General features: G+C 46.9%; 1 protein-coding gene across 1 annotated transcript in view; it reads left to right on the top strand.

Moving 5' to 3' along the window:
* Positions 1 to 23494, top strand: part of stk32c (serine/threonine kinase 32C) — a 58728-nt gene extending 35234 nt beyond the window's left edge. Inside the window, exons 3-12 of the mRNA XM_028423368.1 lie at positions 3387 to 3538; positions 10995 to 11168; positions 14231 to 14268; positions 14822 to 14911; positions 14989 to 15092; positions 15180 to 15296; positions 17215 to 17340; positions 17635 to 17763; positions 21247 to 21314; positions 22914 to 23494. Coding sequence (XP_028279169.1) covers positions 3387 to 3538; positions 10995 to 11168; positions 14231 to 14268; positions 14822 to 14911; positions 14989 to 15092; positions 15180 to 15296; positions 17215 to 17340; positions 17635 to 17763; positions 21247 to 21314; positions 22914 to 23115 — 1200 coding nt within the window. The 3' untranslated portion in view covers positions 23116 to 23494. The remainder of the gene's footprint in view (positions 1 to 3386; positions 3539 to 10994; positions 11169 to 14230; positions 14269 to 14821; positions 14912 to 14988; positions 15093 to 15179; positions 15297 to 17214; positions 17341 to 17634; positions 17764 to 21246; positions 21315 to 22913) is intronic.
* Positions 23495 to 26682: the final 3188 nt, after the last annotated feature.

The following is a 26682-nucleotide window of genomic DNA, read 5'->3' as shown; positions in this document are numbered from 1 at the left end:
GCCTGGCTGACAGGGAACAGAAAGTGGGTCTGAGCGATGGAAAAGGGGGGGCCTGGAGGGCCTGGGGGGCCTGGGGGGCCTGGAGCTGTGCGCTATCATGCTGAGGGCTAAAAAAGAACAGGGGGCGGGGCTGAACTGGTAGGAAGACTCTATCCAGAAGTCCAGTGACAGGATTCTGAGACTGAATGTGTGTGTGTGACTTGAATGTTTCCATCAGACTCTCGGTGTGATGTTTGCAGAGGATGGTCTGAGACATTAACCCTCTGAGGGCGGATGTAAGGCAGGGTGGAGGCTCACATACAGTAAAGAGTTAAGTGAAAACCAGACAGTTAAATGATCTCTGATCAGCTGAACAAGAGGTTCCAAAATGAGATGGCAGAAAAACAGACATGGAGGGCAGCGGTCATGGCGGTCCGGACTCTAACACCTGGTTTATACCTCTGCTCTGGTGTCTTGTTGCAGTGCAGTTCATTCCACCACTTCCTGTTTCAGTGAACAATGGCGACAGAGAGCCTGTTGGAGTTGGAGGGAAACATGTTTTAAACTTATCGTCCATTATCATGTCCATAGGCAACAACACGTTTTTAAAAATGGCGGCACAGGAGCGCCTATTCTGAAACATCAGCAATACATTGCTACACAGCCAACCAATCACAGCGCCCGAGGTCTGCGTGGCCTTGACAAGCTGTTTGGAGGTTTGGAGGTGCATGTCCAGCCAGCAGACATGAACTCTGGGTAACCCGCCTCCTGATGTCGTCTCTTCGTGGCCGTACCCTTCCATGGTCATGTGACGTGTTGGGTGACCTGATCACACAAGCAGCTTCTCATAGAAGTCGGTGCATCAAACTAACACAATGATAGTTTAACATCTGCAGCGACTGCACACAAACCTGACCTGACTCTGGCTCCGTGTTTTAAAGGTCTAATCCCTGCTGGTCCTGGGGGATCCTGGTCCTGTGCTGGACAACAGAGCGCTACAGGAAATCTTTCCTGCCTCAAGCTCCAAGACTATAACTCCTCATCTCTGTCACGGATAACACTCTGAGTACGGCTGCAACAAAGAGTATTTTGGTACTCGGATACTCGCCGATTATTTTTGCGATTATTCGAGTACTCGGATCACGCGTAAATGTCACAGTTTTCCCATAGATACGGCTGCAGCGTCATTACTTAGTTCCGCAACCACCTCCATACCGGCCACTAAAAGTGTGTAAGTGTGTGTGTAGACGTCTCAGGGACGTCACTAACGAGTCATCGAATACTAAATTAGTCGCAGCCCTAACTCTGAGTAAAGTTATTCTATTCCATCCTGTCCGTTGTTGGTCCTGCTGTGGTGTGAGTTGTGGTGCTGCTTCCTGGTCTGCTGGCTCTCAGAAGCTGTTTACAGATAATCTGTGAGGGGAGATGGGACTGACACCACACTCACATGGCTGCAGCTCAGATGTACGGAGCCCCAGAAGGGACATTTTGTGAGATCTTGTAAAACTGAATTTGATCAATTTTCTGATTCTTTTAAAAAAAAGTCTGAGGATCTGCTCTGGGTTTAGTTCACCGAATTTAACCCTTCCTGCACCCAATAAGAACCTGTTTTTTATCAGAGGAGATGATCGGAGTTCAGATCATTCTGATGGATTTCTGTAGTCAGAAATCTTCTTGATGCTCACCTCGGACCCTTCATGAAGCAGCAGGAGCAGCAGGGTGTGTGATGAGTTAATGACAGTGACAGAAGTGAAGGAGATCTGGAGGAGCTCCAGCAGCAGCAGCAGAGTCAGAGCTGGAGGGGAAACGATGAGCATCATTAAGTAGCTGCTGTCTTACAGTAATGACTTTCCTCCTGTCACATCATGTCTGTTTTAACACCTCGTTCTTTTATTCTCCTTAAATCAAGTGCAGAAACAAACCCTTTCATTTATCTCTGTGCTAACAGCGTTTAAAGAGTGTCTGCACGGACCGGAGGAGGAGCTGGCTGTCTTTATATTCACCGTCCATGGTGGACAGTCCAGTCCAGCAACAGAAAGAGTCCGGACCGCTGCTTCCTTCTCTGTGTCAGAGTCTGTTTGTGAGGACTCGACATGTTTACATGCAGACAGGAAGCCACGTTATTCTAACAAATGAAGTTAAGGAGGGAAACCAGAGCACGCCTTTAATTAGATTTCACTGCGACCCTGGACTGCAGCTTCAGACCGCCGCTGACCTGCTTCCTGCTGCTGCTGTCCCTGTTTAATGCAGTTTTCTTTTTACTTAAGGTCCTGTTGGGCCACCGTAGGAGGCACACATGGCCAGCAGAGATCTGTTAATAATCCTTTTATGGAAACCAGCATGTGACATAAAGGCTTAAGCACTATTATTATGTGTTTTTCCCTCCGGCCCACTTCGGTGGCGTCTCTGCTCAACAGTCGTGCAAATGAGGCGCCGCCGTCCTGCTGTGTGAAGCTGCACTGAAAAGACGGACTCTGATGTCTTCAAATGTATTTTTAAATATGCACATTTCATGTTTGCTCTTATTGTTCCTGCTTCTCAAACTGAATTTAAAGAAATGCACGGAGGGCTGCAGGAGAGGCGGCGCTGAGCGTCGGGCAGGACGAGCAGCAGACATCTGCTGACTGACCTCTCTGCTGCGTCGTCTTCTTTCTGACGTTTTGCAGCCACAAAAAAAGTCGTTTAATAAATAACGAGCTGATTTGTCGGGAAGTGGTTTCTGCCATTGTTCATTCGAGCCTCTCGCCGTGTCAGCGTTTTTTGAGTCACTATATCTCGGGGAGTCTCCATCAACAGCTGACGGCTGCGATCACACCTGTGCCTTCATACAAACATGTGTAACAGCACATACTGTGGATCTCTGCGCTGTGTTTATGAGTGAGACGTGACACGGACTCATTTAATCTGACAGCATAAAGGATAACAATAAAGTATTCAGCTGCCACTCCAGCTCCTAAACACACAGAAGCGGGCAGACAGAGATCAGCTGAACTCGCCGCGACACTGGAGCTAGCAGCTAACGACGTCCTAAACATCACGTCAAAGTCCCGGCGTGTAACAGCTGTGTGTTTGCATAGATATGAAGAACTCTACAATCAATAAATGAACATTGGTAAACTAACACAGACGCATTTATATATGTCAGGAAATACAGCACCCAGCTCTCCCACAGGGAAACTGTACAGAAGGGGAGAGGCGGAAGGATCGCCATCATTTTATAGGGGGCACCACAGAAGAAGAAAGGCGAGGCGGAGTCCTCCAAACACTGGAAACCATACAGCTGCAGCCAAACAGATTCTGTGTAATTATACAAGTGGGACCTGGTTACACTAACCTTTGTCTCTCTGGCTCTCTCCCCCTTGTCCCCCTTTGTCCTCACCCCCACCCCCCCCCCTTCCTTGCTGCAGGTATGCATTGTGCAGAAGAGGGACACGGAGAAGATGTACGCCATGAAGTACATGAACAAGCAGCAGTGCATAGAGAGAGATGAGGTCCGAAACGTCTTTAGAGAGCTTGAGATCCTTCAGGAAATTGAACATGTTTTTTTAGTAAATCTCTGGTGACTATCTCATGTTTTTACACTTTCAGTGTGCTCTGCTCTGCTGCTGCCTTGTGTCAGCTTTGCTCTTCTGTGCATGTTTACAGCCCGTTTAACCCTTAGAACCCCACAGAGGAACATCCACACTGTGAAGCTTGTTAGAATATCTAGAAATCCGTGATCGGACTTCACTGAAATGGCTTTTAATGCCGATTCTTTCTCCTTTCTAGCAGCTCTTTATGCAGCGATACATGCAGAATTTAACGTCTTTTCATTAGAGGAATTGTTTTTACCCTTCATATAGAGGCTGATATAAAACATATTGGTACAGCCGGACAGCCTAGAGACTGTCCTGATAAAAACAAGGTGCAGCATGTTTGGATAGCAGTGAAGTGACCACTCTGTGCTTCTAAGGGTTAAACAGACGTGCTCTCAGTGCTGCATGCGTTTTCTCATTTAAAAAGTTTTTGTTTAGTTTAATTAAGTTTTTTTTTCTCCTCCAGGAAAAAAAAAAACATCAGAAACAATTTGCAGAGGAGGGATATTAATTGTGAGCGCACATTTTGATAATTACTGCGGTTTGAAGGGACCCGACTGGTCCCTGGAGTCTGATATGTGGGTGAATGGAGGCTGCTTTCATTATTCAGCGCTCATCTCCAGGCGGGACACATTTCTAAATGTAATTGGGGACCTGGCGCCATTCACGGTATATTACACAAAGCACTTTACTCCTGTGTAATTGGTGGAACGATAGCGCACGTGCGCTCTCTCTCCTGAAGCCATCGCCGGCTGAATATTTGTGTTATTCACACGTTCTATGATGATTTTTTTTTTTTTTTGCCTGCTAAAGAGAAGCTCGAACAAACTGAGGGCATTTTAACGAGCGTACAGTAGCAGGCCTGTGTATTTTTTATAATTCCCTGCAGGAGTGAGTGGCTGCCAAAGCCTTCTGTGTTCTAGTTTTCCATGTCCTGCTCTCTCTCTCTCTCTCTCTCTCTCTCTCTGCACTGTTTCCAATGCCCATCAGTGACAAACAGGCTAAACTGTATGATTGTGGCTACGTGGGAATGAGAAGTTTCACACCTCCTCTCTCTGCTTTCAGAAAGGGCCTGTCCATCTCACAGGGAGCAGATAAAAAGCGGCTCCTCTCCTTCCAGCCTCGGATTGCAATTGTCGTATTAAAGCCTGTTTTTTCTTTTTGCAAAGGATTTAATATTCATGCCTCCGCTCCTAAATAATGCAGAGGTGTTTAATTTTGTCACTTGTGCTCACAGCATTGGAAGAATTACATAAAAAAAACCAACAGCTTTTAGGCGGACTTATTTTAGATACATTCAATTTGGAAACGTTTCCAGCACGGCCTCCCTCTCTGTGGCCTCCGGTGGGCCTGCCTGGTTGCCTGGTGGCCTGGTTGCCTGGTTGCGGCTAGGAGCGAGCATCCCTTAACTCAAACGGCAGCTTGTGAACACAGAAGTGACGCATGGTTAAAGCTGGATGGGCAGAGCGGCACATCTGGGTCTGTACATCAGGCCACATGGCTGATATTCTCTGAAAGGTTTGCAGGAGGAGATGGGCTGTGGCTGCACTGTGCTCTGGACTTTGGTGAGGTCTGGGTCCTCCGTGCCACCTTTGTGGCCTTAAAAACACCTGCTGGAAGTGCCAACAACCATGTGGCCTCTCGGGGCCACTTGTCATCTTCCCAGACCTCCATGTTAAAAGTAACTCAGTTGAAGGTGAACTGTTTCCACCCACCTCAGCTCCAGAACTGGGAGTTCAGGTGGACTCAGATGCAGCTCTACAGTAGTTTCTGGTCCTCGAACAGAGAGGATGAAGCGTCCCTGATGCAGGAGACGAAGGCCTGTTGTCAGACTGTGCGACAGAAGAGATGTGCTCTGTACAAACCAGCTGTGGTTCTGTGTGTGGATGCAGCTGCTGTAGTACCAGAGCCTGAACTCGGGGCAGCTGTGTTGATGTTTTTAAAACACCAGACTGGTTCCAAGCCACCAGAGAGAGCAACAGAGTCTGTTTTAGGTACCGATAATGGAAGGAAGGAGGAAACGCACAGGTCCGTGCTCATTAGACTCACACAGGACGTCTCAGAGGATGTTCTGTGGGGACTGAAGCGCTTCCTGTGCAGCCGAATGTCTCATGAAAGGAAGGTTTTTTCCTCTTCTGAACCGCTGGAGAGGAGAACACAGTGAGACGTGTTGTTTTGTGTTGCACCTGCATGCATCTCACAAAGTGTCCGCTTCATTTAGCCGCCGCTACAGACGACGTCTCAGCCGGCCGCTAATGAGCTGGGACTGATGAGAGCTCTGCTTCTGTCTTACTGTACAACAACCAGGGAAATAATTGGTGCACTGCACGGGTGTGCTGTTTGACCAATCCCCCGCAGATCACAGAGCTGCCAGCATCCATAGGCTCCTCAAACACAGCGCTACCATTGCTGGCGCTTGGCACTTGGGCACTTCAGTACATTATTAATGGATGTGTGATGGACCAGCTGGGTTTCTTTTTTCTTTTTTTTGGGAGCTGCCTATCCTCAAAAGCAAACAAGATGCAGCTGATGAGGAATGCCAGCTTTGATAAAGCTTCACAGAGGTGTTTTTATTGATACAGTGCCAGGAGAGAGCCGGAGAGAATGCAGGAAAACCCGCCAAACAGCTGTCAGAGGAAGTAATGGTCCCTGCAATCACAGAGCACCCAGAAAGGATGGAGTATTGATTGGTTTTGTCAGGAAGACATGCAGCAAACGCTGGCTGTACACACAGGATGGTTTTAGACCAGAGTTTGGGTCCTTTCTGCTCCAGATTTAAGCTAATCTGGAGCGCAGTTTGTTCCGATTCTTTTCCCAAACAGTCCTCGTGTATGAACGATTATTCCGGTGCCTCGGTCGATATTTCTGACTCCTGATCAGCCGCCAACAAAATAAACCCTGGAGCCAATGACAGTGAGCGGCCCGTGAAGCATCACCAACCGCATGCTGCATAGTTTTACAGCTCACAAACACGACAACCACCTGGTCCTGGAGACCGGGATCATGTCGTTAAAACCCCCTGAACAGCAGGAGTGTGTGTGCTCTCACTGTCCGGCCCGATTGTGCGGTGTGTGCGTTCAAAGTTCGAGAGTGTCTGTCCTTGTGTCTGGTTTGAAACATCTCTTCTTCCACCTCACATCTTTACCTCCTGGCACACTTTGTGTCTCACTTTGTTTGAGAATTCTCTCTGCTGTGTCTCCGTCCGCAGCTTCAGACGAAATTCATTTGGTAACAACCTTGTGAAAGCCCACACTGAATCCCATCAGCCGGGGAAAAGGCTGCCTTAAGCTAGGCGGATGTCAAGTTGTGCAGCCCACAGTAATTGCTGCGACCGTTCCCTTGCTGCATAGAAGCGATGTGTGGGAGTCAAGGCTGCGCTGAATGGATTACCTTAGAGGAGGAAAATTTAACTATCATCTGCTCCACACACCAAATCCACACAAATCCTTGCAAGGATTTGTGACACATGAAAAGACGCCTTCGTTCCCACTCAGCACCACAAAGTGCAGGGGTCACCGCTCCTCCACCCAGAAGCAGGAAGAAAGTGCTTCGTTATCAAAGCGAGAGTTCACCTCACCTACCCTGGACACAGTGTAGTGGAAACAAGAGCAGCAAGTGTAGCCGGGCTCGTCATTAAAGAGGCAGAGCTCTCTCGGCCCTTTGGGATCGCCTTAAAGGATTTTAAAGGTTGCGAAACGAAAACAGGGTGAGTCATCTGAAGCAGGAATCCACCGAGTTCCTTCCTCACATTGCCCACCCCTCCATCCGAGTCAGAGAGCGAGTGGCGAGTGCTGAGGATGGATGTGCCCGATCCTGTTCAGCCTCCATTAGGAATATTGATTTCAGGACTGGATGGATCAAGGCCTTGGGAGACTGTGGAACAAATGGGGCCTTCATACAGCCAGTCAGCAGTTCTAACCAGCTCTGTGTCCTCAGATCAACCTCACAAAAGGCAGAATATGGAATCAGGAATCTTTCGCTTTGCCCCAGACTTGAAGGACTTTCAGTTAAACTGCCCTCCTACTTTTAAAGAAGAACTTTAGTGGGGCAGGACTCGCCGTGCACCTTGTGAAAGCAGGCCAGCAGAGGTGTCTTAGTCTGAAGGCTGCAGAGCGGAGAGGAGGAGAGGCAGTGCTCACTCATGTTTGCAGGAATCCTCGGAGGAACAGGCCACATGGCCGGCTCCAGCCTTCTCTATCATCAACTTTATGTAGGCCATTGAAACTTTACCGAGCAGCTCCAGCCAACACCACCAGCAGCTCTTGTTTTTCTCTCCTCAAACTGTTTCTCCTCTTCCGCCGTCCCTCTCTTTCCCTCTCTCTCCTCCCTTCCTCCCTTGGCTCATTTGTCACTGTGGCCTGATTATTTCAGCCTGTACTCCTTCCAGCCAGCTAACCTTCCTCTCTTTGTGGCAGCCCAGTACTGTTCTGGCCCTTTCCACACGGCGTCCTCCGTTTTTTTTTGGACACTAGCTGCTGTCCCCAGATCCTGAATGACTTCCAGGCATTCATTCTCACTCTAGAGTTTGACCATGAGTTCTCTGGGCTCATCATGTGCATCAGATTAGTGCTTCAACATTATTTTGAGCCGTTCCAGCATTTCAGTGTGAGGTGTTTGACATATTCCCACAGGTCTACGGAGAATTGGAGCATTGTTCAGCTGTTGGTTTTGGCAAGATCTGAACCCGAGTTTCCTGTTTCATCGCCGTAACTTCGAACCCCTAAGGCGTACTTTGTCCACGTCCACCGATTGGAGCATTAGCTCTTTAGATAACTTGCAGACAAGCAGCTGGTCAGTTTAGCAGGTAGATCACAAGGAGAATAGATTTTATTGATGACTGTATTAGCTGTGACTTTATATGTGATGCTCAACGTGCGTCCGATGTTTAGATCTGTTGGCCAGATGGTGACAAAGTGCTGCAACTCGGCAAGATTGCTTTGGTGAATTTTGGTGGTCGGCCCCAAATCCTACATGTAGGAACAACACAGCATCCAGGCAGAGGAGGAGTGTTTAGAGGCCGTCAGCTACAGTACAGACAATGCTTGGCAATGGAGAGAAAAGTTAAAGTAGCATTAAGAGCACAAAGTATGAAACTGATGCCTGAAGGGCGCCTGGAGAAGAAAACGACTGAGAGACAAACCCTGCGTGTGTTCTTACTCCTGCACTTCAGGGAAACCCGGTGTGCTTGTTAGGACGCTGCACACACTCAGACGTCGACAGAAAAATCATCAAATCTGAACAAGTGTCCTTCAGCGTGCCGCCTCCCTCTCTCCTCGTGTATTCGTTTCCATCCTCAGACAGAAGGAGACGTTTTTAGGACTGTCAGATTTGTGGACTTGTGATTATTCGGAGCCACAGAAAGCGGAGAATAAAACTGTTTGTCTTCCTCTGCTGTCCCATCCGTGGTGAGAGTCTTAAAGGTGACGAGGCCTGTCAGCGCCGGAGCTTTCATATGCTCCAGTTGTCATCCCGTGTCTGACATCTCCCTGTCACCTCACTGAGAGCGGGGAAGGAAGTGACAACCAGGCCGGGCCTCTGCGCTCTCTCTCTCTGTCTCTCTCTCTGTCTCTGTCTCTCTGTCTCTGTATCTCTCTGCCTCAGGAGCCAAGAGATTTCATTGGTTTACTGGGAAGACCGTTTTGTGAATCACTGAGATAGCGAGTGGCGTCTCAGAGGAAGCTCATCTGTCAACTGGATAGCAGGAATCAGACTGTGACAATGAGGTGATAAAAAGGTGACGGTGAGGAATCCCTGCCAAAGGCGAGCAGCATCCCGGGGCCGGCCATCTGCTGAGGCCGCTCTCTGCTTTAACAGTGAGGCTGATCTGTGAGGGGTCGGGACAGGTTGGTGTGTAGGTGGCTCTGCTGTCATTTCCTATTGAGCGCACACAGCAGCAGCAGACAAAGGGAAACATTTTCAGGATCTGAACTTGGTGCAAACTCCTCATTTATCAACTTCCAAGCAGATTCACAGGCTGGTGGGGCACCGCCTCAGAGATGGTGTGAGGAGCTATGGAGCAGAGTCACTGCTTCTCTGCATTGAGAGGACCCAGTGTGTCCAATTGGAAGGAGGCCGCAGGACATGCTGGAGGGGTTATGTCTACCAGCAGGCCTGCCGAAGCTTTCCATCCAACTCCTTAAATATTATTAGGCCCCGTTCACGCTGGAGAAAGTCAGTCCAGCGAGAGTAGGATTGAATCCAGATCGCCTTTAAGCTGGACACGTTCAGACTTAATTTTAAATCTGGCTCTCACACACACGTTCAATCCATCTTAACCCGACTAGTTTGTTGTCCTCCAAACCACTAGGTGGCGCCTCGTAATATACAGAGTCCGTTCAGGCTGTGTGTGCATGCGTCATTAATTTTTTGTCCCCGTGAACTGGAAGTATCACATCGCTAGCGGGATTCGCTAGCCGCATTTGCGTTCAGACCTGAGCCAGACGTGAGCCAATCCAGCTAGATCCACCTCCGAGTGGCCCGAATCCTGCTCTAGCCGGATTGATTTCCCCAGTGTGAACAGGCCCTGATAGAGTTGATGACCCCTGGTCAAAGTAGCAGAATTTTTTTGATTTTCATTTTCATTAGCAATACAAACAGTGCTTTTTTACCTTTAATCCTGCATGTTGTACCTTTCAGAGCAGTGGGAAGGACCAGCACTGCTACTGAAATGTGTTTTTCTTCCTCCGATCTGTGGATGAGATGGAATGATTTTCCCTCTGCGGCACGTTCAGACCTTTCCTCACCTGCAGAGAGGCAGAAAATTGCACCTGAATGGGACCAATCAGAATGTCCCCCTGAGTGTTCAGGGCCAAGCCTGAAGATGCAGGATGGGATCCGGCTGCTATAAAAAGAAGTAATATCACCACAGTACGAGAGCTTTAATGGGAAAATAAAGAAGTGGCTCAGCAGCTGCCAGATTAAGTCGAGTTTGACGAAAGAATTCACCGAGGCTCCGTTTGTTTTCCCCTCTCTGCTGCCTGTCGGCTGCTGGGGCCTATTAAGACATTATTTCTGCTTTTATTTTGATGGGAAATTAGACACAAACACATGTGGTTACATGGTGTTACAGATCCCTACAGCACAGCTCACTCATTTCCGTGGACCTTCAGCTGAGCCGAGAAGAGATGTTGTCACGCTCCTCTTTTTCCTTCAAATAAGTCGCATGTCATCAATAATAATCATGGATGTTGCTGCACGTCCACACATGAATGCTCTGTATTCATATCTGTGGGTGCAGATGCATGTTTTCCTCTCAGGGATGCTCTGCTGCCATGTTTGTGCTTCTGTGTGTCCTTGTAAACGTGAGCTTTGTACGTGCTGCATGCACACTGTGTGTTTCATATGTGTGTGTTTGTCTGCTTGTGTCTGTGCAGCATGTGTGTTCTCTCCCTGCTGACCCTCTGTGTGTGTGTGTGTGTGTCCTCCTCCCGCCGGTCCCAGGTACTCCTTCCAGGATGAGGAGGACATGTTCATGGTGGTGGACCTCCTGCTGGGAGGAGACCTGCGCTACCACCTGCAGCAGAACGTCCAGTTCAGCGAGGACGCCGTCAAACTCTACCTCTGTGAGATGACGCTGGCGCTGGACTACCTGCAGAGCCAGCACATCATCCATAGGTACAGATCCGTTCTTATGACGACGCTGCATTTCTACAGAAGGAAATATCTTTGTTCTTGTAGTATTTTGTCTTAGAATCCACACAACTCTGACGTTGAAACAGACATAGACATAAATCTATATCTATAAAGTATAAATTCCTTTTTCCTCCTGTTATTGTTGGATCCTGTTTGCTGGGCTTCTTGAGTGAAGCTGACGTGTTTACATCCACAAACACACTGACTGCACCAGTGTCAGCCCATTGCATCATTGTGTGGAAGCAGAGATATCAGAGAATTTCTCCCCGAGCAGCAGCAGCTCAGTTTCTTTGTGGTGATTCTGAGGACGTGCTGTAGATCAGCTCACCTGCTTCCACTCTGACCATCAGCTCCTACACGATAATTGTGGTGATTTTCACATTTAGCATCACGCTGCAAAGAAAGTCGCTCGTTATGCTTCTTGTTTTTATTTATTTACTTTACGTATCTGAAGACGCCACACAGTTTTTCTGTAATTGCTACCATCCCTCATCTCAGACCTGGCTGTCCACAGTTCTTTGTCCAGATATGCTGAGGACAGCAGGATGTCTGTGTGTGTGTAGGTGTGTGTGTGTGTGTGTGTGCAGTCCAGTCCTGTAAGTGATCAAGCAACGTCCCTGCAGGCTGCACACTTAGATCCACAGATGGCTTAAAAAAACAGTTTGAACCCGCTTCCAAAATGTTTTTTGGACTGTGTGTGTGTGTGTGTGGTGTGTGTGTGGTGCGGCACATTGTGTAAATATAAATATATTTAAACAGTCACATTCTAGGGAAGAACCTCATAAATCAGTGGATTTTTGGTCTAGTGGCTGGTTTAAAGGTGGGTGTTGTGCGTGGCGCTGTAGCCCGTGGCCTGGTGTAATACAGGCATACAGGTGGAGCACAGGTGTAGTATGGGTGTAGCTCATCCCCCACCTGTCACTTACAGGAGGCATGTCCTTATATATGCAAACATTCTTAATAAAATAAAACCTGTCGTGCTAAGATGCTAACAACCGTCTAAGGTTTCCAGGTGTTCCTTTCTGCCCCTAGAGGCCATGAGGCGAACTGCAACCTGCCAACACCCTGCAGTGTGGTTGTGTGTACAGTTAGTTTATTCTCTGGGGTTCCATATACATTATGTATCACTACAGCTCCACATGCAGTGTCAGCCACCTCTTTTTACTCCAGCACTTTTTTCCATTAGTGTTTTCCCGGCTGTCATCAGAAGGAGGTGACGGATGCTCCTTCTGTCCTGTCCTCCTCCTGACACTGCCCCCCCCCTCTACTATTCTGTTCCAGCGTGTAAGTTTTTGACAGGAGAATACTATACAATTATTTTGTTGCACCAACTGAAGGAAAAAGGGTCTCCTGTCTCCTAGCAACAGTCAGCTGCCACCATGCCCGAGGAGGTAAAATTAGTCCTGTGAGGAGAAGGGACATGGAATCAGACTCTCTCCACTGCTCTCCTCCTTCTCTTCTCCTCTTAATTTACTTCTACCTCCTCTTTTTTTCTCCTCCTTCTCCTCCTCTTCTTCTTCTTCTTCTGTTTTCTCCCCATCTTCATCCTCCTCCTCTTTCTTCGTCTCTTCATTTTCTTTTTTTTCCTGCTCTTTTTTCTCCTGTCTTTTCCTCTTCTTCATCTTCTTCTCCACCTCTCCTGTCCTGCTCCTCCTCCTCCTCTTTCTTCTTCTCTTTTTTTCTTCTTTTTTTCTGCTCATTTTTCTTCTCTTCCTCGTCTTCCCCTCCTCCTCCTCCTCCTCCTCCTCTCCTCCTAAGTATTTACATTACACGTGTTTCCATGTTAAACTAATGTTTCTGTGTTTGCTGCACATTCAATTAAAGTGAGTTCTGCACTTCAAACAGAACAGCGTGCTGCTGCTGCAGCTGGCACTCAGACCAGGATCCCTCCTCTGATCATGTATGTATTTCCCTCCAGCTTTGTACCGCTGGATGAGTCCACCCCACCACCTCCATCTCCACCTCCTCTCCTCTCCTCCTCCAAGACGTTTGGCAGAGCATATTAGCATCAGCTTAGCGTTGCGTAGCCACATCGAACACACACATACACACACGTCCTGTGGGGTGTGTTGCTGCTGTGTATTCTCCACACCAGTGCGATGCACAGCATAATTAAATAAGCTGTGTGTGCTTCGTTAATTGCCGGTGGAGTGTTTGAAGGGCTGGGAAATGTTGAAGTGTGTGTGTGTGTGTGTTGCATGGGTGCCCAGTGTAATGAAAGCATGTGCAGACAAACCTGCGGGGCCTCCTGGGGTTTGGTGAATTTTCTCCGTCTTCTTCTCTCACACACAACATGTTGCACCAACATGTAATTCACACATGCATCAGCCCGCAGACACCTCCTACACACACTGTACACATCCATCACAATCTACAACCGCTTCAGGCCCCTTCACTGTACAAAGAAAGATGTTCGGTAAAAGGAATCTGCTGTTACATCATTTTTATGACCGGCTGAGGTATAAATGATAACACACACACACAGAAATCATGTGATTTTCTGCTTCGGCTGCAGACTCACAAACATCAGATCTGTGTGGAGCCATGAGGAGACTGAGACATGTTTACATCACATTTTCCACCAGAGCTTATTTTAATGAAAGATGTCATCAGTGCCTTTATAAAACACAGAAAGACTATAATAAGTAAGGCAAGTCCATGAGAGTCCACCTAAACTCCACATACAGGCAAAGAGGTGGAGCTGAGGCAGCCACAGAAGCAGGAAACCTGTCCAATTATGCACCGCTTTACGTCCTCATCCCCTAGAGACTGCAGTTTCTAACACTTTACAGGCTGCTGCTTGCACATGACACTTGGATTAAAACTGTTGTTGAATGTTCCTCTTTGAAGAGCTTTTTTGGCTGCTGCTGTGTGTTTGGAGTCCATGTCAGATCCTGTTATTTGACCAATAATCCGCCTTTTGTCCAGTAACTTCTCTCCACCCTATCTTCAGGTTCAGTTTACAGTGATCACTGTACATTCATGAAATGTCTTGACATAAGAAAAATTAATGAATGTGTCTTTTTTTTACTTGTCTCTTCTAGAGATGTCAAGCCAGACAATATCCTATTGGATGAACAAGGTGAGGATGTTTGTTTTTCTTTTTCAACTGTTGGTGCCACCGTCTGCCCGCCGCCCCCCTGTGTACGCCCCTGAAGTTTGACGCAGCTTATGAGCATTCCTTTTTTTAAGCATCCCTTTTTTCTAGGTGTTGCTATGGAAACTCTTAGGTCTAAGTTAGTATGACCAACTCTTACTGTAGTTAACAAAATTTAAAAGATGGATTATCCATCTAAAAAGCTTTGATCACACATTATTTCACATTTGTTGTCATGCATAGCGCCAGCTTGTCCTCACTAAGTGCAGGATGCCACAGAGGTCTGTGATTGGTCCTGTGCTCAGCATATAAATTCAGTTCAGGGAGGCACATACATGAGTCTGTGTGGCTTTAGTGTTCAGTTGAAGCTGTAATGCACAGAGCAGTGAGTCCATCCTGACACGCAGAAGTGACCCGGCGGAGTGTTAACGAGTCGCAGCTGTAAGAATGTCAGGAGGAGTCAGAGGAGTCAGAGACGCACACGAAATAATGAGGGCATATTTTTATGTGACCGACGTGTGTGTGTGTGTTATCTCAGGCCACGCTCACCTGACGGACTTCAACATAGCCACCATCATAAAGGATGGAGAGCGAGCCACGGCGTTAGCTGGAACCAAGCCATACATGGGTAACTGAGGGGAAATGAGCTGAGCAGTTTTAAGTGTTTTTCCGTCACGTGATGTGTGTGTGTGTGTGTGATTTCAGCCCCTGAGATCTTCCAGTCTTTTGTTAGTGGAGGGACGGGCTACGCCTTCGAGGTGGACTGGTGGTCGCTGGGGGTGACGGCCTTCGAGGTGCTGCGTGGATGGGTAAGGCGTGACGGGGAACTCTTGAAGGTTGTTTGTGTTGAAAATGAAGACGCCTGCATTCACCTACACCTGTCTCCACCCACCCAGAGACCCTACGACATCCACGCCAGTAACTCAGTGGAGTCCCTGATTCAGCTCTTCAGCACCGTCAGTGTCCAGTACAGCCCCGCCTGGCCCAAGGATCTGGTTTCCCTTCTGAGGAAGGTGAGCGGAGCACTTGTGTTCGGTTTAATAATTCAGCTCAGAATTTCAAATCAATCATCAGCGAGCGTGATCAGATTTAACGAGCTGTCAATCAATATTTCATGTGGCAGCTTTGATTTTTCTTTGCCCACTTTCGTGCTGATTTTTCACCTCGATGCCCTGATGCTACCTCATCCAGCATTGCACACCTGATGGGCTTTCCATTACACGGTGACAGACCAACAAAGCAGGCAGCAACCTTTTAGTGGCTGCATGTGATCAAACCATGGCTTTGCTGTCCGCTCCTGGATTTTCCTGCATCCTCTTGACATTAAAACTAGTTCAGCAGAACATGTTTCTGAAAACCTTCGAGGTGAGACGTCATTTCTGAATCTGGGCTTACGTAAAGAACTTTGTGTGCATGAGTTTGATGCCTCTGAGTCAGGAGAACGGATACCAGAATGCCGGAAGAGTTCTGAGAACGTCTTGACAACTGGGACCCTGCTGACCCTGCTGCCTGGGTGCAGATGGTCTACCCTCGAAACAGGAGCGGGGCGGCAGGAGGCGTCAGATGTAGACGTGATGTGGTTTTTAAGGGTAAATAAATAAAAAGTCAGGGTAGCCACAGGAGCAGAGAGGATGCAGGTACTGTAGGAGGACTTGAGCTGCAGGGAGGGAGGATGAGCCGAGACCCTCAGGGCAGGGGAGGAGGGGAGAGCACAGATGGGAATCACAGAAAGGTGTGTGTGTGTGTGTGTGTGTGTGTGTGTGTGAGCTAATATTCATCATAGTAAGAAAATGTTATCTTAGGTTTTCTTGTGAAAACGATGGAGGATGAAATGATTCTTGGAACCAAATGGACAAAAATCAGCCTCTGGTCTGAACACTGTTCAGGAGGGTATTTCTCTGACGGTTAGTGCATGAGAGCGTGCATGTGCTCTGTGACTGAGCGCTCTGGACAGAGCGCCGGTCTCTTCCGCTCTGCTGCTGATCGATTACCGTGTCTGGACTCCGCCAAGACAGACCTAACCGGCCCTGCAGGAGGAATCAGCCTGTGAGCGGAGGCAGACCATGAAGCACAGAAAGAGACGTAACGTGACAACAGAAGCCACTTCCCATCATCCTATTATTGCTTCCAGCGTTCAGCCAGAGGTGACAAATGAAACAGATTTCATCATAAACACGGCTGTGGAACCACCAGGGGTCATTCATATGTTCCGATTGGTGCAACAGTCAGATTTGACTAACACTGCCCTCTAATGGCTGAAAGCACACAACCGACCAATGGTTGGACAAATATTAAATCAACTTCCCACTCTACAGAGAGCCTGCAGATCAGCCAGATACTCTGACTGGAGTTAGTCATGTGACTGCTGCTCACATGTGGCTCAATCATGGCTTCATAGGTGCAGATGTTCTTTTGTTATTTATAGAATATTTTTAGTGCCAATGCTTTATATTCGGCTCATGTTTCATTGAAACTTGGATTAAATATTTTATTGTAAAAGTGCACATCTCTTTTATAACCAACAGTGGAGAAAAGCTCCACATGCTAAAGATATTTAACTGTACTTTTTTTTTACAGCCTCGTTTTTACTCTGTGTAGCTGCCTCATGCAGAGAAGGGCAGAATTTTCTCATTTTTCAGGGAATCTTTGTTGTGCAAAACGCTTTATTTCTGGGGAGAATTTAAAAGTGAGACGCAAAATAAAGTGGTTGTGGTTATTATATTTGTATTTTTCACAGTTTCTCTGTTCAACTAAACAAGAAAAAAAGCACATTTCTTTCACCCACATTTTGTCGAGTTTGTTTCACTTCCCGGACAGAAGAGCCTCGCTGTGAGTGTGGAGTGAAGTTGTGAAGGTGATAGTGCTGCTTGCAAGGTGATGTCAGTGACACAGTGTGTGTGTGTGTGTGTGTGTGTGTGTCCTTCCTTCCAGCTACTGACAGTGAACCCGGAGCATCGTTTCTCCAGCCTGTCTGACATGCAGACGTCTCCCTACCTCGCTGACGTCAACTGGGATGCCGTGTACGAGAAGAAGATGGAGGCTGGATTTGTTCCTAATGTTAGTGCAATGCGATCAGATGACTCTCTCACACACACACACACACACACACACAGTGTATGCAACAAACACACACTCCTTTGTTTTTGCTGATAATAATAATGAGCATGTGGAAACTAAATAATGCAGATGGAGCTGAATGCAGCTTCTTTATGGCGTCTTACTGCAGTCACACACACACACACACACACACACTTCCTGTGTGAGTGTATTCACTCACCTCTCTGTACTAATCCATGGAGCTATGTGTCTGTTCGTGTAGCTCATTATCTGGTGTGCATCTCCCTCCTACAGAAAGGTCGCCTCCACTGCGACCCCACCTTTGAGCTGGAGGAGATGATCCTGGAGTCGCGTCCCCTTCACAAGAAGAAAAAGAGGCTGGCCAAGAACCGGTCTCGAGACAACAGCAAGGATTCTCAGTCTGTAAGTGATTCTGTCAGTGACTCCTTTAGTGCAGGAGTAGTTCTGGAAAGGTTTAAATCTGTCACCATGACAGGTGCTAATGAGCAGCTGTACCTGAAAGAACACGTTAACTTCTCATCTTTAGCCACCATGAAGCCGTACTGTCCGTTCTTCCCACACATATCTGCCCTAATGCACTGTCCACTAATGCAAAGTCATGACAGCAGCACTGAAAGCTGAAGTCAGCAGTGATAAGGAATATAGATACAGATTTATTCTGAGATAGAAAAAACATCAAAATGAGAGGTCTTCCATCATTATCATGACATGAGCGTGGTCAGAGAGAGATAATGAGTTATTCTTATCACAACATAAGGTTTGCTATCACGACATAAGAAGATGAACGAAGATATCACGATAAAGGGAAGATAATGACATGATGAGTCGGTATCATGAGAAAATGAGATACGTTACTTTATCATGAGAAAACAGGCTTTGTTATCATGACAGTGACGAGACCAGTGAAGTCATTATCACACATGAGCATGGTAACCTGGTGGCAATGACACATTATCACAACATTACAGTGCATTAAGATGAATGAGGATATCGCGATAAAAGGAGCTGCTCTGAGCCAAGATAACAACATGATGAGTCAGTATGAGAACTGAGCTTAGTTATCATGGGATAATAAGATAAACTGAGTCATCACAGCGTGACCTGGTTACCTGTAGATGATGTTAAAACTGTAGCTGTTATCATGACAAAATGAGCTTTCTTCATCATGTCACAGGAAAACAAGTTTTGTTATGTCTCAGCTGCAAGGCAAGGTAAAGATGCAAGAAGAAACCATTTAATATGGACTTCACCTGTGGTTTTACATGTGTAAAATACACAATATTCAACTTTAGATCATGTCGGTGATAACAGTACACAGTTATCTCCACTGTTTCAGCTCAACATGCAGACAGTCAGGAATTCAGACAGATCATCAGAAACCAGAGGAAGAAACGAATCTCATCATAAGCAGAATCCGGACCTCAGTGATTCGTCAGAGTGAATCTGAATTAGCGCTCAGTGTTCTGCCAGCACTGAAAACATTATGTTCTGTTAAAGAGGAGGAGGAGCTGTGAGGATGAAGCTGGAATTCAAGATGCCACTGCATCTGTCAGACTGAGGGGCTATTTTTTTAACCATCATGCATTGCTGTGATTGGCTGCCTGTGTGTGAATGTGATGTGTGTGCAGGGGATGTTTTCAGTTTAGCTGCAAAAAGCAAAATGAAGAAGAAGACGACCTGCTGCAGTGCTCCCAGGTAGTGTGCATGTGAAGAGCCCGGGCAGGTCTGCGATAACAATGCAGCTCAGGTCTGGGCTCCGCTCTGTCAGCTCCTGTCAGAAAAGCATATTTTTAGATCGGCTGTGATCCAAAATCCCGGCATCATTTTTTCCCCTCTGTTATTGTTAAATTACCTCTGAGCTACAGTCAACACAAAGAGAGGCTTACTGTACCAGTGTGCCTGCTGCAGGCACCATGCAAATACCCTGCTATTCTCATCAGACACTAATCTCTGCTTTAATGTCACACTGCATCTTTTGAAAATAACCTCCATCCTGGAGGTGGTTATGACAACACGATGCGCCAAAATACTGAAATTTAAAGGGGGTCAACAAGCGCTTTCAGAGGGAGTACACAATGTACAGTTTCTTGAACTTATAGAGATCAAAACCAGGCTGTGAACACGTTTATTTGTGCTGTAAAGTCGCAGCTTTGTGGAGATTCACTCACATTTTCATCCAGCCCTCATGTGGCCACTCTAGGAACTACTTCATTAAACAGCTTTTTCCAAAGCAGCCATCTCCAGAGCCAAGAAATGAAGCCAGCGTTTAAGTGTCAAAAGCTGCAGTTCCTCCTGCAGCCTGTAGGGGCTGGCTCCAAAAGTGAGGCAATCCCATTGACAGTAAAAACCATGGACAGAGCTTCCGTGAAGTTTGTTTCTGAAGAGCCGTTTTGATGCTTGGTGGGAGGCTCCGGGACGCTCTGACCGCCGCCATGTTGGCAGCGTCACGTCCGCCAAAACTCCAAATATGGACAGAGAGGGGGAGCACGAGCGGAGTTTAGGTGGGTGGGCAAGATGCAACAGCCATAATTATGCGTAAGTTTAAGTCCGAATATAATTAAAACGAGTGAGTTGTAAAAAAATTCACCCCTGTACAGTTTACACTAGAAGAAGAAACTTATCATCTGAGACCAGAATGTTTTTTGTACCAGGCTGTAAACATGTTTATTTCTGCTGTGACAGACATTTTAACATGGGAGTCAATGGGAAATGACTCGCTTCTGGAGCCAGCCCCCAGTGGTTGCAGCATGAACTACAAGTTCTGACACTTCCACATGGGCTTCAAGTCTGAGCCCCGGAGGCTGCAGCTTGGTCAATCCTCATAGACGTCCCTGTTAAAATGTCCCCAAAGCAGAAATAAAGATGTTTGCAGCCTGATGCAGAGCCTGGTTTCAGACTCGGTAATGAGACACTCTCTTTACCTGTATTTGGATTAAACAGGAGTTTACATGCAGTCAGACTTTGTCATTCCTTCAGTGAACTGAACGTGATCTGGTCTTCGTCTGTTTTTTAAAAAAACAACTGGGTTCTGATCGTCCAATCAGAGGCTACATTTTTAGCGTACAGACTTAGCCCTCAGCAGGGACGTGTGTTGATGTGATCGGCTGCTTGTTTGAATGAATAATTGATTAATTATAAAAATTAATCAACAGATTAAACAATAATAGGATTAGCTACTCTGATAAAATAAATGGGTCATAATGAGATTATTAGTGCGGGATATTATTCCATTTAAACTGATTACAGCTAAACAAAAGGATCCTGAATGGAGTAGGTAATTCAGACTTTAAATACCTTGATACATGAAGAAGCCTCTGTGTGTGTGTGTGTGTGGTTGTGTGTGAGAGTGTGTGCGCGCTCTGCCTTGCAGTTGTGTTTGATTGAGATCTCCTCTCTGTATTTATGAGAAACAGTCTGTTCCCATCAGACATTCATCATGACATCAGTGTTATTAACGTCAGCACGCCTGTGTGTGTGTGTGTGTGTGTTATCAGGGCTCATCAGCGTGTGCGGAGCGTGTGTACCTCTAGCATAGTAAGACTCGGTTTTTTGTATGTGTGTGTGTAGCGCCCACTGCTCGTCTGCACTCACACTGCGTTATTACTGAGATTATTAAATTATGAAGCCTTCAGTGCTGCTGTCATGGCCCCGAGTGCTTTCGGAAATATGAGCTTCTATTTTTGTCTCGGGCCAAACATCCAATTTAAGGAGGGCTCACAAACAATTCATGACTAGTTTAAAAAGAGCAACAAAGGGGGGAAAGGAAATGAAGAAAAAGACGTGCTCACAGCTGACTGATTCGACCTGACGTGTGTTTTTATGATGATGATGAGGATGATGAGGATGACGAATGGATGTTTTTTTTTATTCTTTTTTCGGCTGCAGGAGAATGACTACCTACAGGAGTGCCTTGACGTGGTGCAGCAAGAGTTCATGATCTTCAACCGAGAGAAGTAAGAGAGCAGCAGAAGCTCCTGTTTCTGCACTCCGATCATTAACCCTTTACACAAAACTCAAATCTACACATATTCTCAGTCTGACTGCAGCTCAAGTTTCAGATCATCCATCCATCCATCCATCCATCTATCTATCCATCCTGTAGTACACAGTCATGCGTGGCGGGAGCCTGTAACAGCTGTCAGTGGGTCAGAGCCAGGCTACGTCCTGGACACCAGTCTGCTGCAGGGCTGACACAGAGAGACAAACAACCAGTCACACTCACACCTAAGGCCTGTTTAGAGTCAACAGTTAACCTAACATGCACGTCTTTGGCATGTGGAAGGAAGAACCCAGAGATATTTATCATTTTCACGTAACATTTTAAGCCCATTGAAATGAATGGGAATGGATGTGGGATAGGAATACACCGCTCAGAGTTCAGCTTCTTCATTATTCAGCCTGGTTTTCGTTCAGTAGTTTCTAGTTTGTCACATTTCTGGTGTTAATGCAGATTTTACAAAAATCTGCAGCGTAGCTTTGTTTTATTCTGTGCTGATGACCTGACCACTCTTCTTCCTGCGCTGTCCGACTTCTCTGCGAATCCTTCTGAAGGTACAATGTTCCAAAAATAAACCTTAAGTTTCCGTTCAGATGAATAAAAAGCACTTCAAAGGTTCAATGTTGTAAAGAAGAGTTGGAAGAAAAGCCCTCACTGTCAGCGGCACTTGAAGCGTGACAGCACAGATGAATGCGGAGCAGACGGTGGAAACACCCTGCAGCATCACTGCTGAGGGAACACCGATAAGGACAGTTTAGAACTTAGAGCAGCTGCATTAAGCGAGGAGGCACGGTAAACACCGATGAATGGAGGATTACAGAGCGCGCAGCGTGTCTGCTGAGGGTAACAGGAGAGCTTTAAAATGCATTACTGTGTGCACCTGTTCCACCGCTCAGTAAGGCAACGTTTAATCAGCCAATCACAGGCCAGCGGCTCAGTGCATGTAGACAAGGTAAAGATGGCCAACTGAAGTTCAAAGTGGAGCATCAGAATGTGAAAGAACGACGGTCTGAGTGGCTCTGAACGTGCCACGGTGGTTGGTCTGAGTGTTTCAGACCATCTGAAAGTGTTTACAGAGAGGTCTGAAACAGAATAAGCTAAGAACAGCAAACTGAGGGAGGACCAGGGAGCATGTAAAAGTGGGGGGCCCAAACTAGAACCATGGGGTGCACCACAGGTCATTCTACAGCTTGATCATGACAGTGAGTGTACTGCAATCAGATGTCCTCCACCGTCAGCAGTTCTCAGTGTAATAAAGCACCGTTGGGATGTGGTGGAACAAAAGATTCACATCATGGATGTAGAGACCAGTGAGTGTATGTAGAACATAGACAGCTATCGCTGCTCTAACTTATCACCTCATTTATTATTGAGTCCATCCTGCAGTGTTACTTCTCCATCCTATGGCTGTAATCAATGGGGATCTACTTCTATTTGTAATGGAGGATATAATGTCTGGAAATGTGCACAGCAGTGGAACACACTCATTACCTGCAACTGCTACATCATACAGAAGGAGGAGGTCTGGTTTCTACATGCTGTGTTTCTGCCTCAGGTTGAAAAGACGTCAGGAGGAGGGTCAGTCCGAGGCCGGCGGCGATGATGCCAGTGGTGACGGAGACGGGGAGGTGGACACGGGAGCCACAGACGAAGACGCACCGGAGCCAGAACCAGAACCCGATCCCGACCCGGAGCCGGAGACCTCCTCCAAACTGAGCATGTGCGGCTCGGTGTGCTCCTCCCCCGGCAGCTGCTAGCGCCTCCTGGCCTCACAGTGACGATGGCAGGTCTCTCTGGCTGCTGCGGTGTTTGTGCCATGCCAATAGATCACCTCTGTCCTCTTGTTGTAGCCAGGACCAGAGGGGAAAGCGCACATTGGAGGGGGGGTTGGCGACTTTGACGCACAGCAGCTTTCAAAATGGCTCCCACCAATTCTCTCTTTTTTCCTGTAGCATCCTTGCAGTAAGGCATGAATGAAGCAGATTCCCAGAGAGTCCCTGCCTACTGTACCCATCTGTCCTAGAGTAAGCTCTAACTTCTATGCAATGTTATAAAGTATAGCATGACAAATAAGGTATCACTTACTAGGAGGTGTCGTTCGGAAGCAGAAAGCATGATGACATCCTGAGCAATACCGGCCCGTGCTAGTGGGTGGGGGGGGGGGGGGGGGGGTTGATGGTTCCGGTGGAGGAACAGCCTCCCTGTTCCATGTCTGACGGGGAAGTCTGAATTATTCAGCACATGAAGGCACTCTTCCTTTCCCCTCACCCTCCTTCATGTAATGCGTGCCCTAATTTGGAAACAATTGTGTTTCATCAACACCTCGCCGCGAGCGTCGGCGGCTGCTCGCAGGCAGCCGTGGCAGTGTGGCTGGCTTCATGTTGTTAACCCGTCAAGTCGCGCCTGTCGATGATAATCAGTATCACGTTGTAGATGTTATAGGTCAGAATGTTAGTCTGAGTTCTCCTCTTTAAGTGTTAGCCTAATGTTCTCTTAGGATGCTAAGGTACTTCCAGGCCATCAGTACAGACACCAGGATGAACGGTTGTGTTGTTAAGGATGCTCTGACTGAAAGAGCGCCCTGGCTCTGGGGAATAAACACCCATCAAACAACAGTCTCCTCCTTTAAGAATATATTACCTGTCTGGTTAAGTGCTTGGTTAGTTTAAAAGTCTCCCTGTAGGACTCCGTTTGGGCCTTAAATGTGTAGCTCTGTTCAAACCGTGTAGGTGAGCTAGTCTGTGACTGTCATAGTGATAGCGGTACATTCGAGGTGGCGCCATTCATCTCAGACCTGGGAATATGTAGCAAAAGACCACCTTAAAAAAAAACCCTAAGGCCTAAGGATCGTGTAAATAGCATACAGTGTAGGTACTTTAAAAACTCACCACAGTTTTATGTGGGACTGCGGAACATGTAAACTTTAAGGACGAGCCGTGTGAAGCTCGGGCCTGCTTCACGCGGCTCTTCTTTGCAAGTGTGCAGGCACAACTTGTAGGCAGAATATGCCAAAGCTTTTCTACCATTTGCATAACCATTTCTAAGGAACTCTGAGTGTGTGAATGTACGTCTCCTTTTCTCTCTGTGTAAAGTCACTTCTTCCTGCAAATGAAGATTATACCATCATTTATACGATCATCATGGGATTATGTGTAGAGTATGTATTTCAGGCAGGGGGTGGGTGGGGGCTGGGGTTCAACATGTTAGGAAACACACACGTCTGCTGTCTTAACGGGGAGATTGATATCACTCACCTGTGTTATGTAGAGGTTAGAGCTACAGACTGATTAGCCTGCTCCATCAAGTGTTCTCTCAGTGAAATGGATCTGGACTGCCTCCCCTTCACAGCCAGTTACACTCAGTACAAACTCGATCACACCGATCAGAACCGTTTATCTAACCTGACCAAAAAGGTGGAGCACAGGTGGAGCTGAGTCTCCACGCCTGCTTATGCCCACCTCTGGGGAATAAGCAGGATAAAATGCAACAAAAAACCTTCGACAATTCTAGAGTTTAGCATATGTCTGCCTAAACTCCTGTTTAATCCCAATACAGGCGCTGAGGTGGAGCTTTGGTTGGCGGTCACAGAAGCAGGAAACTTGGGATCCGAGTGCCTGTCACTCTATAATTAAAGAGAGTGAGCTATAGAAAACGAAAACTTAAGCTACGCTAAGCTAGGCTAACAGTCTCTAGAGTGGTATCAGCCTTCTCACCTGACTCAGAGAAAGGAAGTGAGCATTTGTGTTTCCCACATGGTTGAACTACTACTACGACTAGATTAAGAGGCTTTGTTAAGGGGACATCAAGGGGGCATCTTCCAAGTCTGCCAGCGTACACGATTTAACGTTTAATAGTCTTTGAGCCCTGTGCTTTTTTTGCATGTACCTTTACAGTATAAGCCTGTTTTTTGCCAAAGCCTGGAGCTTGAGCCTTACCGGCTGTTTTGTGCATGCACAAGCTTTTGGTAAATCGCATACCTCGATGCTCACATGATTATCACCACGGTCCTAAATCAGAGTATAACCGGCCTGCGTGACTGTTTCTGGACAGTGATTGTTATTGTGAACCTGTGCAAATCGTGTAATCCCGGCGTTCTGTGGACGGCATGATACTTTTAGGTGATACGCAGTCATCCTGTAGGTTGTCTTAATGCTTTTTATCCAGGCTGGTGGATGGAGTGGAATGAGGTCAGCAGCTGTGTGTGAGTGTGTGTGTGTGATGCTCCGTTGTGGATTAAGTGTTTGCATTGTTGTCATTGCGGCAAAAGGAAGAATACTTCAGAAGTGGGGCAAGTTTTCACTTCAGCCCAACACAGAATGTGCTGCAGTATTTAAATAAATATTTAAAAAAAAGATGAATGTCTCCATCGGTGGCACAGAGAACTCGGTTTTTGTCGTCAAACTGGTCAACACAGCATCGACCTGAAGGCCTGAAGTGTCGTGTTATTTTAAGTGTATCTTCTCTCTTAGTTCCGATACTAATCTATGGTTTTTCTGTTCCTTGATATCAGTGAACTGATCATTGGACCGTGCTTGCAAATGTTCCTCCTTTATGTGTTCATGTTCTGGATGCTGTTAGGTGTTTATTTAAAATAAAAATCAAACTAAATAAAAGGCGTCGTGCTCGTGTGTGACCAGCGGCAGCATGTCTCCTCCTGGACCGAGGCGCTCCGTTCTTCTGTTGAGGTGTCTTAACTCGAAACTTTCAGTGCCCGAATCGAGAAGAAAACGTGATCCGTGCCGGTGGTTTTCCCCCCTTTCTCCTTGTGATCCTCTCGTGCACACTGTTGTTGTGCTGCAGGATTTTCAGTGAACAGCCTTGTTACCAACTGAAACTGCTCCGTGTGTTCACAAACATGCTGCTTTAACTGCTTTGATAAAGAAATAAACCTTCTTCCAGTATTCAGGAGTTTGTTTGTGTGTTGTGTCATTTTCACTCACTGTTCAAAAAGCCCGTGTCCCAGTTCAGACTTCCTGTTTTCGCTCCTCCTGTTGCCTAGCAACCTGCCACTGATGCTTCACATTTAAAGGTAGGGTATGAGATTCTGAAAACTCAGTGAGAGTCAGCCAGATTTGGAAATTAAACACACGCCCCTTTCTCTCAGAGCTCACCCCAAAGCCACGCCTCCCAATCACATGGACGCGCATCACCTGAAGACGAGCTGCGGTCTGTGACTTCGGCCATCATGCACGTACCTCTCTGGTGCGCAGAGCAGGAAGAGAGTGACAACCAGCCAATACTCCGCGCAGGGTCCACCCGGAGGATTGGCTGATGTTTTTAGTGTTTTATAGCTTCCACAGATGATTCATATTTTTAATGTGAAA

Source organism: Parambassis ranga, chromosome 15 (assembly GCF_900634625.1).
Source record: "Parambassis ranga chromosome 15, fParRan2.1, whole genome shotgun sequence".
NCBI classification, from domain to species: domain Eukaryota; kingdom Metazoa; phylum Chordata; class Actinopteri; family Ambassidae; genus Parambassis; species Parambassis ranga.
The sequence above is the reverse complement of the archived record's forward strand: the minus strand, read 5'-3'. Positions and strand labels throughout refer to the sequence as shown.